This window comes from Sorex araneus, chromosome 4, assembly GCF_027595985.1.
Source record: "Sorex araneus isolate mSorAra2 chromosome 4, mSorAra2.pri, whole genome shotgun sequence".
In the NCBI taxonomy this organism is placed as follows: domain Eukaryota; kingdom Metazoa; phylum Chordata; class Mammalia; order Eulipotyphla; family Soricidae; genus Sorex; species Sorex araneus.
This window is the reverse complement of record NC_073305.1, coordinates 37,382,802-37,400,792: the sequence shown is the minus strand read 5'-3', so window position 1 is coordinate 37,400,792 and position 17,991 is coordinate 37,382,802. Positions and strand designations below refer to the sequence as shown.

General features: G+C 46.5%; 1 protein-coding gene across 1 annotated transcript in view; it reads right to left on the bottom strand.

Moving 5' to 3' along the window:
• WDR48 (WD repeat domain 48) overlaps positions 1-10,366 on the bottom strand; it is a 51,922-nt gene extending 41,556 nt beyond the window's left edge. Inside the window, exon 1 of the mRNA XM_004614560.3 lies at positions 10,264-10,366. Within this exon, the coding sequence (XP_004614617.1) occupies positions 10,264-10,311 (48 nt within the window). The 5' untranslated portion in view covers positions 10,312-10,366. The remainder of the gene's footprint in view (positions 1-10,263) is intronic.
• Between the last annotated feature and the right edge of the window lie 7,625 nt (positions 10,367-17,991).

Here is a 17,991-nt window from a genome sequence, read left to right as displayed (position 1 = left end):
CAATTCATAACGCTCCAAAGTAGAGAGAGAGTACAGGAGAAAATGTCTGCCATAGAGGCAGGGGGAGGGGGGAGTACTTGGACACTGGTGGTGGAAAGTGTGCACTGGTGGAGGAATCGATCATTGTATGACTGAAACCCAAACATGAAAACTTTATAACTGTATGTCACAGTGATTCAATTAAAAATAAATTAATTAAAAAGAAATAAAAATCAAATAAATGCTGTAGATCTAGAGGACCAACACAGAAAGTGATGCATTTTTTAAAAGTAAAACATGCCTAGGTAGAACCATAAAAATACTTTGGGTCGGGGAAGTAGGGCTGAGATAGTACAGCAGGTCAGGTGCTTTGCCTTGCCACGTCTGACACAGGTTCTATTCCCGCCATTCCACATGGTCCACAACCACTACCAGGAGTGATCCTTGAGATCCCAGAGCCTTAAAAAACAGTACAAAGGCAAACTCTTACTGTTCTCTAAGAGTAAGCTCTGAGCACCTCTGGATGGGGTCCCAACCCCCCGCCCCAATGCTTCAGGGGAGAAAGTATAGTATTTTGGGAGCACTCTAGGGGCATCTTTGGCCCACATGATCCCCCGAGCATCACATGTGTAGCCCTTGTGGCCCCCAGCACTGCCTGCCACCCTTGAATGAAACCAGTAGCTGACCCAAAATCACCAGTAGGGCCTCTGGGCCTCCTGAGTACCACTCTGGAGGCAGCCCCCAGTGCTTCAGAACATCAAACAGGTTTTTAAATGAACACACATATGAAACCACCAGTTCTATACTGGAAAGACCATTATGGTGATACTAACTCAGGTGGGATTCCCCCCACTGGTTTCTGCTGGGGAAGGCGGGATGCAGGGAGGTCTGGGCTATACCCACAGCACGGGGACTACTCCCAGCTTGGTGCTCAGAAGACCATGCTGTGCCAGGGAATGAACCTGGGCCTCTTACACACAAAGCATGCACTCCAACCCCATGAGGTATCTTTCAACTCATCAGGTGTTTTAAATGTTTCCCAATGAGCACACATTATCCAGCTTCTGAAATTACCATTTAATCCTTACCCAAGCATTTTATTTTTTTTATTTTTTTTGCCTATTTTCAGTAAATCAACTGGTATTGAAAGACTGTAATGGAAAACAATCTCCCTGCTGTCTGAGCAGACTTCCCACACTAGGGCTCAATCCCTAGAAATAACCACGTTAGAAAAAAAAAAGAAAGAAAAAATTATTTATTTTCGGCTATACCCGGTTGTGCTTAGGGTTATTCCTCGCTCTGCGCTCAGGAATCACTCCTGGCAGTGCTTGGGGGAGAATATGCGGTGTCGAGGACAGAGCCTGGGTCAGCTGCACAGGGCAAATGCCCTGTCCATGTACTATCACTCCAGCCCTAGAACAAATTACTTCCAACTCTTGTTTCTTTGGGGTTCTTGCTGCTGTTCTAGAAATACTGTGGGTACCCTGCAACCTTCTAGCTCACCTGTTCTGACACTGCCTTTTTACCTGGGCTGTGGTAGATGTGGCTGTGGCTCTGAAACTACCCTCAGAATCACCTGCTACTCTCCTGATTAGACAGACCTATCACTGCTTTGGGCTGTATGAAGAAATCAGTGCTACATTGCTGTAACTCGCCATTCCTTCCATAATGGTTTCCTCTATCTAACTTCAATTTTATTCATTTATGGCCCCATATTAAATATATTAGCAGTTGGGGTGGGAGAGGCAGTCAGGGGTGAGAGGACTGCCTTACATGCAGCCGACCCTGACTCCATCTGTTGCACAACACAATCCCCTCAGCACCATCAGGAGTGACTGTCAAGCACAGAACACCACTGGGTGTGGCCCCCAAGCCCCAAATCTCTTAGCAGGAACCTCTTCTCTCCTTTCCCCCAGAGATCTCCCCTTCAGAACTTTCTTCTCACTCCAACTCAGACTGGCCAACCTTTAGGTCAGCTGCCAGAGGCGTCTGGTCACTGATGTTCTTTCACATCCATTGTTTCCTGAATCCCAGAGTCTCCTCTACTCTCCCCAGGGGTGCTGGAGCGAGTGTCCGGGGCTGGTGTACTGGAGTGACAGCCCTTGCGTGCCCATAAAGGTGCCTCAGATGGAAATTCATGTAGAGGAAAACTCCCTCACATGGAAAGCTTGCTCTAACTTCTAACATCTGGGTTACTGTCACTGGATCTAAGGCCATCTGCTTTGTTCTGTTTCGGGATGATCCCATTTTCTTTTTGTTTTCTTTTTTTTTTGGCACACCTGGCTCTGCACAGGGGTTACTCCTGGCTCTGCACTCAGGAATTACTCCTGGCAGTGCTCAGGGGGCCATATGGGATGCTGAGAATCGAACCTGGGTTGGCCGCGTGCAAGGCAAATGCCCTACCCACTGTGCTATCTCTCAAGCCCCATGATCCCGTTTTCATTCTCTTCTACACCATCACGAGTTCTCTTTTTCCCATGCCTCTCAGCAGGACTGAAAAGACCTTCATAGTTTTCTTCTTGTTCTGATTTTGGGGGGGGGGTGTGGTCAGGCCTCATGGTGCTCCGGCGTACCCCTAAGTACTGTTCAGGAAACTATGAAGCTCTAGGAATCATGCCTGGGCCTCTGGCATGCAAAGCACACAATCCAGCCTACTGAGCAAATCTCTGAAGCCTGTCTTTGATTTGACCCTTTATTATAAATTTTGCTATGCGTTTGGAAAGCCCTTTTAATCTAGACACCTGTGCACTCTGGCTGTGGGAACTTTTTCATCAATTCATTAATAACCATCCACTTTGTTTGCTCCTTCTTATACTCTCATTAGATGTCAGAGCTTTCAAACTAGTCAGCACCACAACCAGGAGGGTGCCCACCATACTCATGTACCACAGCCGGCCTCTGCAGACACTACAGCCAGAACGTCTGCAGCACCACAACCAGCTAGGCACGCCCTCTGGTCTAGAGGCTGAATGTGAGCACGAGTGTGTGTGCCCTCTGGTCTCGGCCGAAAACCTCTCTGACATCTGCCTCCAGTGTGTGTACAAGGCTCTGCTGTACCGGGGCACGGGCGTTTGGGTGGTGGGGTGGGGACATCTGACTTGTCACATTAACTGTTGTTGTTGTTTTTTTTAGTTCAGGGGATCATATCCATGTCTCCCACATACAAGGCTTTTGTGCTTTACCACTGTGCCACATGTCAGGACCCCCATTTTTTAAACGTGAAAACAAACATTGATATAGAATTACTACAAACACCTCTATTGTTGTGGTGGGATGGTATTGGGAAATCTACTTATTGCAAAAACTTCACAATATTTTAAAGAAAAGACTACAGTCGTTTTAGGCTTACCACAGGGACATTGAAAGGAAATCCAGCAGCTGCACTAACAGCCCACAGCTGCGGCCATGCCAATGGCCAGCACAACTGCCTCATGACTAAGTTCTGCAGTCAAAGAGTCTAGGTATACCGGTCTTCAGGCTGAGAACTCTGGGGTCTTCTTAGAGTGGGGACAGGCAGCCTCACTCCACCCCACACTCTGTACTTCCCGAAGTCCTGGCAGACACACCCACAACTGCTGCCATGTAACCTCATGGCCCAGGTAATACTCTAGAGTTTCTGGTGTGAGAGACCAACACCTCCAAATTCTACAATGCTGACGTCCCAGTAGGAGCACACCAAATTAGACGGGAAAGTAGCATCGAAGCCAACCAAGTTCTATAATCAAAAACATTAACATGGAAGGCTCAACTAGCAACAGCAGCCCAGTAAACCCTCAGACAGGACTTAACAGTCCTTAGACCCCATGATGAGATATAATGATACTCGCAAGTATTTGATAATTCTATTAGTATTTAGTAGTAACAAGCAATATAAAATAAATCATTTTGTGTTGCTAAGCGGGTAGGCTTGGGGTGACTGGGAAAATGGAGGCGATGGTGGAGGGAAGATCACACGGGTGGTGAGACTGGTGTTGGAATAATGAATACCTGCACAGAATGCACCACGAGGAACTTTGTAAACCATGATGTTTAAGTAAAGGGGGAAATTATCTGTATGTAAATAAGAATGATCCACACCCCCAAAAATGACTATACTTGTGTAATACAATCTACTGCACCAAGATATAATGAACATTACCATCATCCTAGAGTTTCCTTAGTCTCTTCCCAAACCTCATAGCTACCCACAGGCAATCTAGATTCTTGTATTTTATCTGGAATTTTTGTTTTGTTTGCAAATTTTGTTTATATTTATCATATATAATATCTTTCTGTTTCAGTAAAAACCGCATTTATATACAATAAAAATACATATATACTATATGCATATATAATTTTAATATATTTTAATATGAATTTTTTTTTTTTTTGGTTTTTGGGTCACACCCAGCGATGCACAGGGGTTACTCCTGGCTCTTCATTCAGGAATCACCCCTGGCGGTGCTCAGGGGACCATATGGGATGCTGGGATTAGAACCCGGGTCGGCCGCGTGCAAGGCAAACGCCCTACCCGCTGTGCTATCGCTCCAGCCCCTTAATATGAATTTTTAAAAAGCAAGACAGTTTTATTCAAACTTAACTTAGAAAGATGTGAGGGGAAAGAAAGGATGTACATGTTCAAGAGAGAGCCCAGACTTCTCCAGAGTGAAAAAAGTCAAGAGACATAGAGACAAGCAAGTGAGATACATATTTAAGGGAAACATGGGCTTGAAGATCAAGCCTATTTTTGTTTCCTTTTTTTAAACCCAGAGATTAAGTTTGCCTGCTTTTAGCATCCTATATATGGAATCACAAAGCTCTCTTATATAAGGCTACTTCCACGTATTAGGCTACATCAAGTTAAATTTCGCCAAGAAAAAAGATGGCCAAATATCAATAATTCTAACACCCCCCCCCCCCCCCGCCCCAGTTCTATCTCATGGATTTTCTGCTCACACTTAGAGATCTGGTATTGGGGCAAAGAGTGGAGGGTTTGGGCCACGTCCAGCAGTGTTTAGGGTTTACTCCTGGCTCTGCACTCTGTGTTCAGGGAGAACTCCTGGCAGTGCTTAGGGGACCATATGCAGTGCTGGTATCAAATCAGGGTTGGCAACAGGCAAGACAAACATTTGAACCTTTATACTATTTCTCTGACTCCACAAATTGACTAAAAAAAAAAGAAAAACAAAAACAAATCCAAGCTAGGAGAAACATGACTCAGTGACAAAGCACATGCCTTGCATGCATGAGACCTGGGTTTGATTCTCAGGATGGCAAAAACAAATTAATATTTTTTAAAATTAGCATTGCTAGTAGAAACAGGACATCTTTGAGTCTGATTTCTAAACCAAGGGGTAATAAAAATTTCCTCTGGTCCAAACCCAATTCAAAGGCCTCTATTTGCTTCCAGAGTTTCATTGAAACATGACCACATCTGATCCTTTCCATATTGTCTATAGTTGACTTCATGTCATAATGACAGGGCTGAGCAGTAATGACACAGTATCGGGCCACAGAGCCTAAAATGCTATCTAATCTGTTAGACCATGACCAAACAGATGTTACTCTGGCACACTCTCTTTATTACTAATCCTACATAAAAAAGCTCGATTTTGGCAAATGTGGTAAGGCAGGATCTGTCTTTGAGAAACCAGGACTTAGCATCATTTCATTTCCTTAAGTTTTGAAAACTAAACTCCCCACTGGGACTTAGAATCAAGACTAACACCACACCATGAGCCAGAGAGATAGTATGCGGGATGATAGTATGGGGGGAAGATAGTATGGGGGGAAGAAGTGCTTGACCTGAGTGCAACTGACCAGGTTCAATCCCTGGAACCACATCTCCAGGAGAGATTCCTGATTGCAGAGATAAAAGTCAGTTCTGAACAAAGATGCATGTCACCCCAAAAGGAAAAAAAAGAAAGAAAGGAAAAAGAGGGGCCAGAGAGATAAATACTATAGCTGGTAGGGCACTTGCTCTGCATGCAGCTGACGCAGGTTTGATTCCTGGCATCCCACATGGTCCCCCAAGTACCTCTGGAGTAATCCCTGAGCACAGAGTCAGGCAGGAGAAAGTCCGGAGCACCATTGGCTAAGATGCACCATTCCCCCCAAAAACGTAAGAAAAAAGACTACATTGAGCTTTGAACAGCTTTAGAATGACCAGTTGGTAGGGAAAGGGGTAAGTACTGGTATAACAGACATTTGTTAGTTGCCTCTCTAGTTCCCACCTCTGTTCTCAGTATTCTTCTCACGATAAAACCTAGAATTGTGGATAGGTGTGGTCACCCTGCCAAGAAGGGGAGAGTCAGGATTTGTGTAGTAGGGACAGGGCAATTTGTAGGCGCCCCAATGGTAAAGCTGACATTACATCACTTCTGAGGGTGGAAAGACTACTGTTAAGCCTGCTGGTTCAGGATTTGCAAGAAATTAGCATTTCTTGATAATAAAAATACATAATTTTTTTATTTTATGAGCCAATATATACATATACCTTTTTTTTTTTTCCTGCTTTTTGGGTCTCACCCGGCGATGCACAGGGGTTACTCCTGGCTTTGCACTCAGGAGTTACTCCTGGCGGTGCTCAGGGGAGCATATGGGATGCTGGGGATCGAACCTGGGTCGGCCGCGTGCAAGGCAAATGCCCTACCCACTGTGCTATCGCCCCAGCCCCATATACGCTTTATTATGTGAGCGTGGTTAAATTAGATGTTGGGTCACTTTCAATCAAAAGATATTTTCCTGTTTTGGAAAGCCGAGTATTTATTTCCTATTTTTGCTTAAGCCCCTTTTCCCTTTGGGTTGTCAAACACATACTGACTCAGGTGCTGAAATGTGTTTCTAGTTGTGCTGCCTGTCAAAGAGTTGCACTTCGGTTGTACAATTACACGCGCAACCACGGGGCTGCCAAGCACCACACTCCTGTAGCTCTGGTGCTCTCACACACACGGATGCTGGGGCTGTGTTCTGTTTTGTTGGCTTGTTTGGGGGCCACATCCAGCTGTAACTGGCCGTACTTGGAAATCACTCCTGGCAGTACTTGGGGGACCAGAAGTGATGCCAGGGATTGAACTCTGGTCGCCAACATGCAAGGCAAGTGGCCCACCTGCTCTACTATCTCTCTGGCTCGGGCCTGCGCTCTTTAGATGAAGTGCTCAGACACATTCTGCTGCAGTGCTCGTCAGGGTCTGCTGGGGTGCACGCGCCTCTGCTTGTCAGGGATTGCGCTTCCGGGCTACAGAGCAGCTTGCATTTGTTTTGTTTTTTGTTGCTTGCCTGGGGTTGTGATCTGTGGCTGTGGTCACATCACTGGAAATCACTTGCAAAGCTGGGGATCGAAGACAACAAAATACCAGGCCCAAACTGCAGTTGCTGGGGTCACACAGGGCCCACGGGAAGCATCAGGGATCGAGCTCTTGACTGTAAGCTTGCAAGGCAGATGCTTTACAACACTGACTTCTTCCTCCAGAAGGGACAAGTTTTTATACCTGTTAGCCATAATTAAGTGCTAGGGCATGGTTACAGTTCCTAACCAGGAATACTAGAGACTTTTGTCCAACCTCTCACCAAGAATTCTGGAGCAAGTGAGGGAAGAACTCATAACTGAAGGGAAGATGGAGAGTGAAGCAGCCAACAGACTTAGGCTACTAAAAAAAATCATCCCATTAAATGACCACTAGGGAGTAAAAGGACTTGATCCCACACTGTTTATGGTAGGCAGGGGGAAAAGGTGTATCATACATTTGATTGTATTTTACAACATTGACAAAGTATAAATAAGAACAATAAGAAAACAAACTGGAACTTTTAAAGAGAGTTTATTATTCATACCTCAGGAGGCATGTGGGTCCCTCAATTGGTGGTTCTAAATTGAGGGACTTTGGAGGATGCCCTGTGTAGAGCCTTCTGGTACCAGAGATTACCTGCTCCCAGACCCCCATCAATACTCAGGGGCCTCCAGGGCTGCACCCAGTGATGCCCTGGACCACGAGGTGTCAAGGATGAATAGGGAGAACCTCAAAGCAAGACAAGTAACCTAAGTCCTGTATGGTCTATCTGACGCTCACATTTATGGAAGCTCCCTACTGTGAGCTTCCATCATTCTGGCATTTATTATACTGTTACAACACTTCCACATACCCTCTGTGAATTCACTGAGGTAGGTCAGAGCAATGAGACTGCATTGGTTTAAAAACACCATTATTGAGTCAGAAATGTAGCTCAACAGGTTAAACACAGGTTTTTGCATGCAATAGGTTCAGACTGGAGTCCCAGCACCAAATAGTCCCCCAGCACAGAACTGGGAGTAGCCTCTAATATGGCTGCTGCTAGGTACGGCCTCCAAACTGAAAAAATTATACTAAATATAAATCCCTGAATCTCTAATGGGCTAGAGCGATAGCACAGCAGTAGGGTGTTCACCTTTCACGCAGCCGACCTGTGTTCGATTCCTCCGTCCCTCTCGGAAAGCCTGTCAAGCTACTACGAGCATTGCGCCTGCACGGCAGAGCCTGGTAAGCTACCTGTGGCGTATCTGATATGCCATAAACAGTAACAGTAAGTCTCACAATGAAGATATTACTGGTGCCCGCTCAAACAGATCAATGAGCAACAGGATGACAGTGACAGTGAATCTCTAATAAGCCGGTGAATCTTAAGACAGTTCTGAATTATCTTCATAGAAAATACTTGGTCATGTCACCATCAGAGTATTAAACCCACTAAGAAAAGGGGCTAAGGGCTAAATCCCAAATTCTAAGCTTTGTGCTCTGATGGGCAGAAGAGGAACAGCATTTCCCTCATTTTATGGGAAATGACTCACAGCTCATCAAGGCCCGCATGTCTCCACTGTGGTTTACACTTTCCCCATTCAAGTGCTTTTATAACAGCCCTTTAAATACAAACTCACGGCAATGAGAGACCTGTGGGATTATCCTTACTACCCTAAAGAGTACGAGACTAGTGTCAAGAATACAATTAAGTTACAATTTTGAATTAGTTTAGTTAGGAGCAGCACCATCTGGCTTAGATATTGAGCTCGCTTAAATTCTGTCATGGATGCTCATAAAAATAATCTAACCGAGAAAGCCCTTTAAAGTCCTATTAATTTCACGCGATTCAACAAGTATCCAGACAGCGCTCGGGACGCTCTAGTCCTTAAGCGAGAAATCAAACAACGGGAACTGTTTCCAAGACTTTACGACTTGGAACCCTTCCGTGGGATTACCCTACCCTTTGTCCTGACGACCTATTAAACACACATTTCAACCCGTTAAGACTGTAAATTATGCTACGTCTCATAAAGGGGGCTGGAGTATTACTTACTCCTCTACTCTCTGCGTTCCTCGTGGAACTAGTTCGGACCACTAGTTCGGGGTCCACACTAGCGCTCAGTAAGCGTTTAATGAGCAAGTGCTCCAGGCCGACGACGCTAATTTATGCGTGCGGTACCTGCAGCTGTGAGCACCTGTCATCAAGCATCACCGGAAATAACAGGAAGCAATAAACGAAACGTACCCCAAACCCAAAAGGGGGCTCGGGAGGGCCTAAGTAAGCCTATCCGGGGAGGTTGGGTAACTTTCAACTCTTGGATGAATGAAACCAGGCAAGAAGCAGGGCGGAAAACCAAGACAGGGTGAACACGAGGCTGAATTCCCAAACAGGCGAGAGAAACAAACAAACAAACAAACAAACAACCCCAACAGCCCCCACCAACACCAACTCACTCCCCTGGCGTTTCACCGGCATCAAAGGCAGGGGACCCCCTTCCCCCGCCCAAGGGCAGCATCCGGCCCGGGAGCCCCTCGCCGCCACGCCCCCGCGCGGGTCCCGCCCGGCCGCCGCAGCCCGCGGGGGGATGCCCCGGGGGTGGGGGCGGGGGGCGTCGTTCCCGAGGCCGCGGCGCCCACCGGGCCCGGCCCTGCGCGCTCCGGGCGGGGCGGGGGGAGGGTGGAGGAAGGCGAGGGAAGCGCGAGGCAGGTGGGCGGGGAGCGGCTGGCTCCGATCCGCAGGACTCCAACCTCCCGGCGGGACCGGAGCCCCGCAAGGCCGCCCTCGCGAGCCCCGCGAGCCCAGGGGTCTCGGGACGCGACCCCGGAGGGCCCGGCCGGCCGCCCCCCCCGCCCGCCCCTTCCTCCCTGGAGCCGTTAAGCGCCGCGGCCCCACCCCTCGCCGCCGCTGCCCCCCGTTCCCCGTCGCCCGAGCCCGCTCCCCCCGCCGCTCGCCGCCCGGCACGGCCGCTCGCCGGGGGTGGGCGCCGGGCTGCCCGCCGCGCCCAGAGGTCGAGAAGCCGGGCCCCCTTACCTGCACTTTCCTCCGCCCGGCCGTGTTCTGCCGGTGATGGGCCGCCATTTTGCATGTTGACACTCCTACGTCACTTCCGGAAGTGCCGCGGCCCGGGCGGATGTCCCGCCTCTTCCCCTCTGTCCAAGGGCAGGTGTGGAGGCTCAGGCTAGGTTGGTTGGCCAAGTGCACTTCCCCCTCCACCCCCACCTCCTTGAACGTTTCTCTCGGCGACCCCTGCTTCCCCGCAGGTGAAGGAGAAGTAGCCCCCCCTTACCCCCAACGAAACCTGGTGTGCATCTAATGCCGGCGAGAGATAGGCACGGTTTTGACTGTTCTCTCGTGTGACGCCTCGCGAGGTCCGGGCAGGTATTAGGAAAATCGTGAATGAATTGATAAGACTGAGGTGCAAGCTGCAAGGGCGCTTGGAAGCACCCCCACCCCCACCCCAGCTCGGTTCCTGGCCCCGCCTCCCCTCCTGGTGGCCCTCAGCCCTGTTCCTCGCCTGCGAGAAGCGAGAAGCGTGGAAAGTTCCATCCCTTACAGGTTCCAACCCCACCCCTGAGCCCTGCTTGGGGAGTCCCCGCCCCTCCGAATAATGTTGCATAGGAGCGACTGAATATTAGACCTTCAGCTCCCCTGCATTGCTAGGTAGCCAAGGGAGATGGGGCTACCATTGGCTACCAAGTACCTAGACATGCTGTTAATAAACTGACCTGGAAAAAAAACTAGTAACACTTGACAAGGGACCTGGCTCGGGTCTGCAAGAGGAGCAAAGTATCGGTTTCAGCTAGGGACAGAAGGCTAAAGTACTATTTAGGACTGTGTCCAGAGACAAGGTTCCAGATCCCAAACGCTGTATCTGTTTTAAATCATCTCTATGGAAAAAAAAGAAAAAACTGTTAAACCGGCTGAGAGTTTGGCGCTGACTATAATAGGGTTGTGTTGAAATGATGTTTTGAATATACTGGGTTAGACAATATATTTTTGCTTGCATCTTACAGTGTAACTATTAGTGACTCAAAGTTACTGTGTGAGTCATATTCCTAGTGCACAGTAGCACTGTATCACTGTCATCCAGTTGTCCATCTACTTGCTCGAACGGGCACCAGTAACGTCTCTATTGTGAGACTTGTTACTGTTTTTGGCATATCCAATATGCCACAGGTAGCTTGCCAGGCTCTGCCGTGTGGGCGGGATACTCTCTGAAACTTACCGGGCTCTCAGAGAGGGACGGAGGAATCGAACCCAGGTCGGCTTGTGCAAAGTAAACGCCTACCTGCTGTGCTAGCTGCAGCCCTAATGCCAGTAGTAGTATATAATTAATCTTTAGGAAAGTTCTTACCTATCCAATTCTTTTTAAAAATGAATAAATATAGTGGTTGGGAAGATTTAAAAATCTTTAAAATCTTAAAAGGCGCGTGTCCAGAATGTGGCCCACCTCAGTTGGATCTCAGGCACTACATAGTACCCCTGGGAGTGACCCAGGGTACAAAATGGAGTAGCCCTCTAGTATGGGTGGTGTGGCACAACACTCCCTGTCAAAAACCAAATTAATTGATAAATAATAATTAGGGGAGTAGGATCGGGTAGCAGAATTCTTACACAAAACTGGCTCTGACACTTTCTAAATAATAAGCTGCATTTACAGACATTTTCTTTTTCTAAAATTTTTTTATTTTTAATTTTTTTAAAATAAGCTTGTGCTGGAACAATAGCACAGCGGTAGGGTGTTTGCCTTTCACTCGGCCTACGCGTGTTCGATTCCTCTGCCACTTTCAGAGAGCCCGGCAAGCTACCGAGAGTATTGTGCCTGTATGGCAGAGCCTGGCAAGCTACCCGTGGCATATTCAATATGCCAAAAACAGTAATAACAAGTCTCACAATGAGAGAGGTTACTGTTGCCCACTCGAACAAATCGATGAGCAATGGGATGACAGTGACAGTGTTCACATTAATTGATTATATTCAATATATCAACACCAATCCCACTACCATTACACCTTCCCACCACCACCATTACATCTTACCCCTACCATTATTTTGAATTTTCCCACCACCGTTCAAGCCTGCCTGCCACAGGGCAGATTCTAGATCATTTATTTTCAATTGCTTATTATGAATATCATGAGAGGTCGCTCCTGGAATTCTAAATATGTAAATGACTGGGGTCCAGAGACATCTCTGTAGGGAACTAATCCATTTTTGAGATTCATTTGTGAGTCTCTGGATCAAGGCCGGTGGCACGCTTAAATATAGTCCAGGGGCATTTCATGGACATGAGAGCCAGGACCCTGAAGGGGCGGGCAGTGAGTTGGGAAGAGACAAACTGTTCTGCCACCATGTGGCCTGGTGTCTTCAGAGCTTGTTCCCATGTACCTGGGTTTTTCTTCTAAAATTTTGTGGCCACTGGGGGTTCATCTGGAGTGGGTGAAGAGGGGCACCCACTCCATCTGAGGAGCCCCGGTGAAATTGGCTCGGCATAGGATCTGGAGAGATCTCTGGCAATCTGCTGACAGACATTATTTTCTTCATACATTCACTCGCTAAAATATTATTTAACACCATTTAAGTGCCAGGCACAGTATTAGATGTCAGGATTCTGGTTGTGAGTTCACATAATCATAAAGTGAACTTTATAATTTTAGTCCTAAGATAATTTTTTTGTTTTGTTTTGTTTTTTCTTTTTGGGTCACACCCAGCGCTGCTCAGGGGGTACTCCTGGATCTGTGCTCAGGAATTTCTCCTGTTGGTGCTTGGGGGACCATATGGGATGCCGGGGATCGAACCCCGGTTGGCTGCGTGCAAGGAAAACACCCTACCAGCTGCACTATAGCTCCGGCCCCAATAAATCAGGAAATAACTAAACATATAGATAAGTATGGGGATAAATGCTCTGAGAAAATACAATGATATTTCAAGGAAGGGGCTCCTGAGTCAATATTTGAAAGATGGACTTACCTAGACGAGGAAGGAAAACAGTTGAGACATAGGAAAACCATTGTGGCAGGAAGAAAGATGGGGTCTAGGAATTAATAACTGAGTGGTGAAGTACAGAGAGTAAGGGGGAGGATTGTGTAGAAGCCAATCTAATAAGAACCTCAAGGTAAATGGGTAACTTTTGAAGCTTTTAAATTAATGGGGGCATTATTGGAAGGATTTAATTTGGGTAAAGACATCAGCATTTAAAAAAGTAGACAAATATCTGTTGAATTCCCGTGGTATGCCACCATGCTATTCTGGCACCGTGCCCTTTGAAATATGCAGTACCTGTCAGAAATGGGTCTCTGTACTGTTGTCCTACTTTGAATCTGTGGAATTTTGAGTTTGTAAACTTCTTTTTAATGATCAGAATATTCAGGTCTCTAGAATACAAAGACTATCTGCAGAATGGGAAAGGATATTTACACAATACCCATCAGATAAGAGTTGATATCAATGGTATATAAAGCACTGGTTAAACTCTACAAGAAAAAAAATCCAACCCCATCAGAAAATGGGGTGAAGAAATGAACAGAAACTTTCCCAAGGAAGAGATACGAATGGCCAAAAGGCACATGAAAAAGTGCTCTACATCACTAATCATCAGGGAGATGCAGATCAAAACAACCATGAGATACCACCTCACACCACAGAGACTAGCACACATCCAAAAGAACAAAAGCAACCGCTGTTGGAGAGGATGTGGGGAGAAAGGGACCCTTCTACACTGCTGGTGGGAATGCCAACTGGTTCAGCCCTTTTGGAAAACAATATGGACAATTCTCAAAAAATTAGATATTGAGCTCCCATTTGACCCAGCAATACCACTGCTGGGAATACATCCCAGAGAAGCAAAAAAGTATAGTCGAAATGACATCTGCATTTATATGTTCATTGCAGCACTGTTTACAATAGCCAGAATCTGGAAAAAACCTGAGTGCCCTAGAACAGATGACTGGTTGAAGAAACTTTGGTACATCTATACAATAGAATACTATGCAGCTGTTAGAAAAAAGGAGGTCATGAATTTTGCGTATAAGTGGATCGGCATGGAAAGTATCATGCTAAGTGAAATGAGTCAGAAAGAGAAAGACAGACATAGAAAGATTGCACTCATCTGTGGAATATAGAATAACAGAGTAGGAGACTAACACCCAAGAATAGAAGAATAGTAGAAATAAGTACCAGGAGGTTGACTCCATGGCTTGGAAGCTGGCCTCACATCCTGGGGAGAGGGCAACTCAGAGAAGGGATCACCAAGTATAATGCAGTCAGAGGCCATGCGGGGGAAGGGTGATGCGGGCTGAATGTAGACTAGAGACTGAACACTGTGGCCACTCAACACCTCTATTGCAAACCACAACACCTAATTAGAGAGAGAGAACAGAAGGGGATGCCCTGCCACAGTGGCAGGGTGGGGTGGGGGGAGATGGGATTGGGGAGGGTAGGAGGGATGCTGGGTTTACCAGTGGTGGAGAATGGGCACTGGTGAAGGGAAGGGTCCTCAAACTTTGTATGGGAGAAACATGAGCACAAAAATGTATAAATCTGTAACTGTACCCTCACGGTGATTCACTAATTAAAAATAAATAAATTAAAAAAAAAGAATATTTAGGTCTCCATCTTGTTCATTGCCTGGAAGGAGAGATGGTCCTGGGTTCATGGATGGAGGCTTATTGTCTGACCACATGGTCAGGCAGGGAGAGACAAGGATTAGAGAATTGGTAACAAAGAAGACATGGGAAGAGAGATGGTGATGGGCCTTGCAGAATGAATTCTAAGAACCATATGGGGGGTCTGGAGCAATAATACAGTGTGGGGGGCGCGCATTTGCCTTGCATGTGGCTGACCTCAGTTCGATTGCTGGCATCCCATATGGCTCCCAAAGCACTGCCAGGAGTATCTCCTCAGTGCAGGGCCAGGAGTGAGCCCTGAGTACAGCCAGTTTGGCCCAAGAAAACAAAAGTAAGAAAGACTCATATAGATTGAGCGAGCTTCTCTGTATGTGAAGCTCACTATCCCTATCTTCCTTTTGTGTTTTCGTTTTTGGAGTATGGCCAGCAGTACACAGGAGCAACTTTCACGCAATGGTCAGAGGTCACTCCTGATGGTGCTGGGAACTGAACTCAGGGTTCCTGTATGCATGTGCTCAGCCCTTGAGCTCTCTCTCTGGATCTCACTCTCCTTTTCCTGGTTTTGCTTGTTCATTGGAATCATAAATAATTGACAGTGATACCAGGATTAAGCTATGCGTGGGACTACCAGCTCTCTGCTGTGTTCAGTGTACCAGCAGTAGGCACGCATCCAGGAAGAAGGTAAACTGGCCACTAGGGAGAAGTTTTATTCCATTGGCCTTCCCGGAGTATTTTGGGAGGGGAGAAGTTACTTTTCCTTTCTGAAACACCCTTCCTCTAGTTTTAGATGTGCTTTTCCTACTGGCTGTGCTGCTGTCACCACCACCGACAGGGGACTTACCTGTCAGATAAAAGGGACTTAAATCATTTACACCCTGTCGTTGTATCTGATCCTCTATTGCATTTCATCAAGAAACTCATTCTTGGATCAGGGAGATGAATCAAAAGGCTGGAGCACACACTTTGCATCCCAGAGTTTCTTGTTGAATCCTGAGCACTGTGTGGTCCCCTGAGCACTGCTACAAGTGACTCCTGACCCCCTCTACCCCCCCCCCCCGCCCCACTCCACCACCATAGCAACATGCCAGGAAATAGCAACTAATCTCTCTGGGTATGATTCCAAAACAAAAATTAGACTTACTCTGAAATGAAATAACTAATGCAGAGGGCTACTTCCCACTTTATTGATGTCATTCTATCTCATACCACCCAGAAGCACCTGGTCTTTTTGGAGACTTTGCCTCTTGGGAGGAAGCCTTTTTTGATGCTACCCCATAGGATGCAGTATATACTTTGAACTAACATCCAATATTTGACACACTATCTATGCTCCTATTATCTATTGCTGTATAACCAGTCCCAAACTTAGTGACTTAATTCTATACTATCCACTTTGCTTACAAATCTGAAATTTGTCAGCTTTAGTGGGCTCAGCTTATCTTTGTTCCACTTTTTCCTTGATCCCAGATGGCGTAGCTGACAGACTGGGGGTTGGAATAATTGAAAGGCCCACTTCTTCCCATGTCTGGTGACTGATGCTAGTGTTGGCTGAGTCCTTAGCTGAATCTGAGACAAGGAAACCTATTCAAGGCCTTTTCACGGCCGTGTTTGATTCCTTACAGCCTGGTGGCTAGTTCCGAGGACAATCATCCAGAGAGAGAAATCTCAGTCGAAACCGTCATTCCTGTTCTAAACTAGCAGAGAAAGTCAGATAGTGTCTATTTATTTGCCTATTTTCTGTAGAGAGATTTGGGACATACCTAGATATGCTCAGGGGGCTGGAGCAATAGTATAGCGGGTAGGGCGTTTGCCTTGCACGCGGCCGACCTGCGTTCGATTCCCAGCATCCCATATGGTCCTCTGAGCACCGCCAGGGGTGATTCCTGAGTGCAAAGCCAGGAGTAACCCCTCTGCATTGCCAGGTGTGACCCATAAAGCAGAAAAAAAAAGAAAGAAAAAAAACCTAGACATGCTCAGGATTTACTCTGGGCTCTGTATTCAGGGATCACTCTTGGCTGTACTTGGGGGTCTGTATGTGGTGCTGGGGATCAAACCAAAGTTGACTATAGCATGGGAGGCTTCTAAACCCCTGTACTGTCTCCCTGGTCCGTGCAATGTCACTCTGATCCACATTCAGTTAATTCAGTTACTAAGACTGTCCAAATCTAAGGAGATTTCTTTTCCTTATTTCTTTTTAAGAGAAGCATCAAGAAATTTGTGGCTATGTTTTAAAACTACGAGTTTATACTATTGATACCCTCAAACTCCCCACATCCCCGATTAAATTTGTTGTTGTTGTTATTACACACACCTGTCTGTCCTCAAGGTTCCCTCCTGGCATGGCTTGGAGGTTATGATTTGGGGTACCAGGGATTGAACCTGTGTTTGCTATGTGCAAGACAGACACACTACCTGCTGTTCTATCTCTCCTGGTCTACCCCTCCACCAACACCTCCCACCCCCTAACACACTTTATTTTTTTTTAAAAATTTCATTCTCTGAGATTCTGGGCTTTGCAGTTTATAGTCTTGTTACAAAAGCTGAACAATGGCTCCATTGATTTGGGACTGAGCCCTAGGATCATGTTGCATATCTTGTGTCAGTGGACAGACCAGGGAAGAAAAAGAAGATTACGGTATTACCTGGACTGAATAACAAGCAGAAACAGCTTTGCTGGTATACCTTCAAACACCTAGTTGAATCTAGCATTCAGATCCCTTAGAAGTGGAGCATTGGTGGAAGGTAAATAGGATCCGAGATGACTGTTGAGAAAGGAAGTCACAAAGGTGAGAGCCCAATGATCAGGAAAGAAATGAGACTTGCCATCATTACTTTCATTACTTTTTCTTTTTCTTTTTTTTTGCATTTTGGGTCACACCTGACAATGCAAAGGAGTTACTCCTGGCTCTGCACTCAGGAATTACTCCTGGTGGTGCTTAGGGGACCATATGGGATGCTGGGAATCGAACCCGGGCTGGCAGCGTGCAAGGCAAATGTCCTTCCTACCCGTTGTGCTATCTCTCCAGCCCCTTATTTTTCTTTTTTAAAATTATTTTTTAATTGAATCATTGTGAGAAATATCGTTACAAAGTTGTTCACGACTGAGTTTCAGTTATACAATGTTCTAACACCC